This window comes from Daucus carota, chromosome 2, assembly GCF_001625215.2.
Source record: "Daucus carota subsp. sativus chromosome 2, DH1 v3.0, whole genome shotgun sequence".
NCBI lineage: Eukaryota > Viridiplantae > Streptophyta > Magnoliopsida > Apiales > Apiaceae > Daucus > Daucus carota.
This window is the reverse complement of record NC_030382.2, coordinates 58,404,465-58,410,514: the sequence shown is the minus strand read 5'-3', so window position 1 is coordinate 58,410,514 and position 6,050 is coordinate 58,404,465. Positions and strand designations below refer to the sequence as shown.

General features: G+C 34.3%; 1 protein-coding gene across 1 annotated transcript; it reads left to right on the top strand.

Annotated features, from left to right (window-relative positions):
• The first annotated feature begins 1,537 nt into the window (after nucleotides 1-1,537).
• On the top strand, nucleotides 1,538-5,390 carry LOC108206516 (histone deacetylase complex subunit SAP18). Its single transcript, XM_017376840.2, has 6 exons — nucleotides 1,538-1,772; nucleotides 3,364-3,396; nucleotides 3,829-3,939; nucleotides 4,244-4,339; nucleotides 4,960-5,037; nucleotides 5,154-5,390. Exons 1-6 carry the CDS (start codon nucleotides 1,653-1,655, stop codon nucleotides 5,184-5,186), a joined length of 471 nt encoding a protein of 156 aa, XP_017232329.1. The 5' UTR covers nucleotides 1,538-1,652; the 3' UTR covers nucleotides 5,187-5,390.
• The last annotated feature ends 660 nt before the right edge of the window (nucleotides 5,391-6,050 follow it).

The window sequence follows — 6,050 nt, the reverse complement described above, 5'->3', positions numbered from 1 at the left end:
TTTCAAAAATACTACCTTTTTTGAAAATATTTTCCAAAAAATACGGTGGTTGCATATGCAACCATATATGCAACTACAAATCCTGATTTCAGGTTTCAGTTTTCAAATGTCATTTTCGACCTCATCTTTGGAATCCATATATATATATATATATATATATATATATATATATATATATATATATATATATATATATATATATGGATTCCAAAGATGAGGTCGAAAATGACATTTGAAAACTGGAACTCGAAATCAGGAATTCAGTTGCATATATAGTTGCATATGGTTGTATTCAGTTGCATATGTTTGCATTCAGTTGATTCTATTGCAATCTAATGGCCCCGCCAGGGGCACACCATACATCCGTTGCAACTTACAGTTTTCAGTTGCATTTAGTTGCATATGAGGTTGCATTCAGTTGATTCTATTGCAATCTAATGGCCCCGCCAGGGGCACCCATACTTCAGTTGGAACTTACAGTTTTCAGTTGCATTTAGTTGCATATGAGGTTGCATTTAGTTGCATATGAGGTTGCATATGAGGTTGCGTGCAACCTCATATGCAACCTCATATGGAACGGAAAACTGTAAGTTGCAACTGATGTATGGGTGCCCCTGGCGGGGCCATTAGATTACAATAGAATCAACTGAATATAACCCATATGCAACCATATATGCAACTACAAATCCTGATTTCAAGTTTCAGATTTCAAATGTCATTTTCGACCTCATCGTTGGAATCGATATATATATGCAACCACAGTATTTTTGAAAATATTTTAGAGAAGGTAGTATTTTTGAAAATATGATTGGATAAGGTAGTATTTTTGGAAATAAGATTGAAAACGTGATTATTAATAAAAAAGGCCCTAAATTGTTTCCTATATATTTATTTTAGATGTAGTATTTTGGATCAAACCAAGTCAATTGTATTTAATTACAATTTCTTCCTTCCGTTCTTATTTGTTTATAAATAATTTGAAGGGGAGGTTAAAGAATCTATAAAATAGAATAATGAAAATTAAAATAAATGAGTAAAATAACGAGATCATTAATATTTTTTTTGACAAATATGGCCCTTGAGTGTTTGAGGATAAACTCTTAACCACTGAGCTATCCAATATACTTAAGTAATAATGAGATCAAAGTTGGATTCAGTAATCACACACGACACAACAAATATTCTTTCCCTATAAATTCATCTTTAATTATTAGTGATGTATTAAAGTCTATTATCTATCCTTTAAGGATTATCTGTGGGGCGTATTAAAAACCTGAATTATAAAATCAAGGAAAAGCACTCATGCTCAGTACTCAGTAGTAATATAAGCACGGTAAAATTCCAATATTACTCTAACAAATCCTAAAAAAAGAAGAAGTTATGGGATAATATTATTACTCTAACAAATCCTAAAATTGTCCCTCAAATTACCCCAGACTTTTTGTAGAAAAAATTTAAAAACACACACGGTTTACTTATCAAAAAAAAGAAGAAAAAACGCGGTTTTGCGCAACTGAAAAAAATTGAATCTCGATTCTCGACCCCTAATTATAAACGGGCTCAACACCGCCAAGGCCCAGATCAAGATTGACATTTTGTAGTCCAGTTTAGATTCAGTCACCAGATTGATTTTACAAGTGCAAAGTGAAAAAATGGAATTAGGGCAAAGAAGAGGCGGACGAGCACTCAATCCGGGTCGGGTACAACCCGGACCTCCCTACAACTCTCGTCCTTCTAAACCCTTTTCTCACCAACCCATCGATCGTGAAAAGGTTTAATTTCTCCCCCTTGTTTCTAATTTACTTAATTCTGTTTATTTTTGTGTTTGTATATAACTTGTGATTTAATAGGACTTATTGATTTTTAATCTTAATTGGTGTAAATGTTGTATTGGCATTGTGTGTTGAAGTTATTTGGGTAATTTGCGGTTTTCGAAAATTTATGCTATTAGGGTTTTTAGCCTCTTAGGGCATTTGAATATACAGGAACGTGATAGTGATACACTTAATGTTTTGTTTTAGAAGTGTGTAGTGTGGTGGGATTTTTGTGCGAAGTAGAGTTTGTTTTGGAACATTGGGGATTAGAGATTTTCGTTGGTGTAAAGAGTTGAAGACCCCGAGTGGTCTGGGCGAATGAGAGTGATTGATGGAGGTTTTAGGTAGTGATTGAATTTTCTCTTGTGTGTCATATTCGTTTGGTATGGTGATGATTTAGGAGCTTGAGGACACCTAGATTATTAGATGAGGGGTTTCTGTATATTTATTTGGGGGGGGGGGGGGGGGGGGGTTCGGTAAACTTGTGGAGAAGGAATTAGGGAAGCATTTGAAATGAAGCGGTTTCATTGCTGTAGTGCTGTTAGTGGATTGGTGATGGTCATTCAAGGCACATATAGGTAACAAGCTATGTTATTTGGAGTTGACATCGGTGTTTAAGGTGAAATAAAGAGTTTAGCCCAGGGAATAAGTGGATATGAATGACGTGGGATGGGAAAACAGGAAAGGATTATAGTCGCTGCATTGCCATTGTGAATTATTATCAGCCACCCAAGGCACTATATAAGGTGTAAGTGTGAAGAGGTAACCATGCAACCATGTGTATTTGTAGAACAGAAGGTGCACAGCTTCAGAGGATAAAGTGCCTTGCACAAGAATACATGAATAAGATATGTGCTCAGAAATCATCGCTCTTTGTTTATTTACATTTTATTTTGTGAAATAAGTGATTAAGGATAGCCCTTTTTTTGAAAATGCAAGCTTCATCTCATCTTTAGAGTCTTCTTTCACATTCTGTTTTAGGCATTGACAGCGATTTACACCCAAAGCATATCCTCTTATGTAAAAAGAGAACAAATGATGCAGTCTAACTGTTAAAGACATTTATAATAGTGGTTTAAGAAATTAGCTAGAAAATTGTTTGGGTCATTCACTTTAATGGTGATTTTGTGATTCCTGTGCTTCATCTGATACTAATGATATGTAGTTTTGCTCTCTCCGTCATCTACACCCTTCTAAGTAGCTTTTTATGAGAAATACAATACTCCTTTAACAATTTTTATGGTTCAAACACTCAATAAGTAGTTTAGGCATCTCTTTAGGAACCGCATCTTTAACATATATAAGCAAACAGTTTTTTTTGGAGCAGATCAACTTTTTTAATTTTGTCTCCAGCATTTGACCAATATTCACCTATTTTTGGTTCTTAGTATTGCATTTGTTTTGTAAGTATTTTTCTGGTTGGTATGCAATTATTTCAGAGTACCCCAACTTTCTTTATCTTCTCGTGATTATTATCATACTTCTATGGGTTAGACTACAAAGTAGCTTTTAAGATACAAATTATTGATTATATCTTTTTGATATGCAGACATGTCCGCTCTTGCTTCGAGTTTTCACAAAGGTAAGTACATTCTTTGTGAAGTGGCATACCTCTTTTTTATAATGTTTATGTGGCTAATGATTATCGCAGACACTTGTTAGTGCATTGTTTTTTAAAAATGTATCAAATCCCAATGACTTATAAGTTCTACGTCATGTATATACATATTGAACACTTGTGCTACAACAATCAAGACACCAAGGACGTGGTTGTATTTATTGATTTGTATGGTTGATTTTCTTGGTTAGAAATAAATTGCTCTCCTGAAGAAGTAAGAAGTATGTCTAGTTCCCGCAAGTTTAGCATAAGTGTAAGAAAACATAAAAGCAGGGATTCACGTTGTTGGTTGTTTAAACCAAATGAATAAGAACAATAAGCTGACTAGGTGAAATGTTTTTTCTTTTTGTGGACAGTAAGAAAGAGTCGTTCAATATAATAATGTAACTCTTGCAGGTTGGCGCTCATCATACTGATGATGAGTTTTCAGTGAGAGGGAAAGAGCCCAAAGACGAGGTCCAAATTTATACATGGAAGGATGCTACACTCCGTGAGCTGACTGATCTAGTACATATGCCTTTTACTTTAATATGCATATCATTAATTTTTTTAGAACAATAAATAAGGTTATATAGTTACACCTGTTATGTAGCATTTCATGCATATATTATATAATGAACATTTTAGTCATAGGAAAGTCAAAGTTTAATAAACTTATAAATGGGTGACAATAACCCATACTAGGAATTGTGAGATCATCAATTGTGTAGGTCTGCTTGCCTGCTGTTTGCAGTTGGAATGATTTTTTCACAGACCTCGCGAGTCTGCCATAACTTTGGGTGCTAATGGTATATGTTGCGGCTCCTTGTAGGTGAAAGAGGTAGCTCCAGAGGCCAATAAAAAGGGCGCAACACTGTCCTTTGCTTTTGTTTATCCTTGTAAAACTGGCCGTCTTTTAGTCAGACAGGTAAATTATTCATTTTGTTGGTGATTTTATGTGTACTGTATATGCAGAAACTTGGAATTAGCTTTCATTCTTTCAGACAAAATGATTTAGTTTTTTTTTTTTTAACTGTAGTGATTTTTAAGATCTTTTTTCATTTTTTTTTTGTGGATATCCCTTTTAGCTCCAAATTATTGAAGATGTATGATATGATTGAGCCATTAAGTGTTGGAGTAACTTATCATGTGACTGGATATACATTCTAAAGAGACAATAGCCAAGTTGGACTGTTGGAGTAATATACGTGATAGTTGTATAATTCTTGTAACTCGTTACTTTGTTTACTTAGAAAATGTGCATGTACTTTCCGATTGACATTTTTTCTGTCTATCACTGGAAGCCTTAAATTAATGACGATATTACCTTTTTCTTTACTGTCACTAAAGAAGTGGACTTAATTTAGTTGGCAATATACCTATAAAATACTAACTGGTTATATGTTTATAACTAATGGATTTTCTTGTACATGTGCAATGTAATAATTTTTACATCTAGCTCTTCTGTTTTCTGATCATGTGGCTAGATAGAAGTTTACTGTTATAGTAGTATAGCTCATAAATTTGTGATCTTAATTGTGTTTAAAGGTGGGAAGAACCTTCTCAAATCCAGATCCAAGAAGACCAGACAATGGTAACATGTCACTGAGAGACTATGACTTTGAGGTAATAAAACATCCCCTCCTGCCTTTTTTTTTTCAAAGTCCTCTCTGGCTTCTTCGTTAATCGTTTCGATAAACTCTGTACACCATGAAGTAATTCCCAATTATTTCAAAAAGCAGATTGGAGATTACCTGGATGTTGCAATTCTGTAAATCGGATCTTCTTGTGCTTAGCATCCCCCCGCCTCTGGACACCTATTAGGTAGAACACTGAAGTTTTACATGGCAGTGCTAGATTTCCATGGTCACGTTTTAATTGTTGATAGTGCACCTAACAATGACAGTGATAATTAAGAAAACACTTCTGCAGTGTGTATCTGATGCTTACTTTCTTATGTATTAACTTCTTTAATTAAATTTTGCTTAATTGATATGTTCTAGAAAAAGAAAGAAAAGAAAACTACAACTCTTGTCCCGCTCTAGCACTTGATCAACGTGCTTCGGAAACAGTCCCTTTTTTTTCTCTTCTACAGTTGTCTTTTGAATAAACATTCACTCCTATTGGCTCCACTAATATCTCACACTGTTAATATTTCATACTGATTGCATGTATAGAGGTCATGAGTCAATTCTAGCTATACCCTATCATGTTACTTCAATTGTTCTCAATTCTCATGGTGCAACATCCACTAACTATTTGGAGAAAACAGGCTCCATATTATTCGACTTTTTCTGTAACCACAACTCACCATTTTAAAGCTTCTGCTAACTTTTGATCCTTGGACTTGATAGTGATCTGAAATCAAAATGGTTACATTTCTCTTGTCGACCAATAGGTTTTTATTCTCTCTCTCTCTGTCGTCATTGTCTTTGTTTTACATTAAGAATCTATGATGTTTTCATTATTTCAAATGGTTGAAGCACTTAAATATGTGTTTTAGTGAAGCAATCTGTGCACAAACCAACAAAGCAGAATAGATCGTTTATGTATGCACCAAACGTGTACTTGTGTGCAAGTTTACAGGGTCATAAAATAGACCCATAGAATCACTGAAGTTCTGCTTGACTCTATATTTT

Bases quoted from the DNA above. Each gene is read 5' to 3' on its own strand.
- LOC108206516 (XM_017376840.2), top strand. From the start codon at position 1,653: ATGGAATTAGGGCAAAGAAGAGGCGGACGAGCACTCAATCCGGGTCGG. The intron at 3,397-3,828 runs GTAAGTACATTC...TAACTCTTGCAG, and splicing joins TGCTTCGAGTTTTCACAAAG to GTTGGCGCTCATCATACTGA. The intron at 5,038-5,153 runs GTAATAAAACAT...TTCAAAAAGCAG, and splicing joins TGAGAGACTATGACTTTGAG to ATTGGAGATTACCTGGATGT.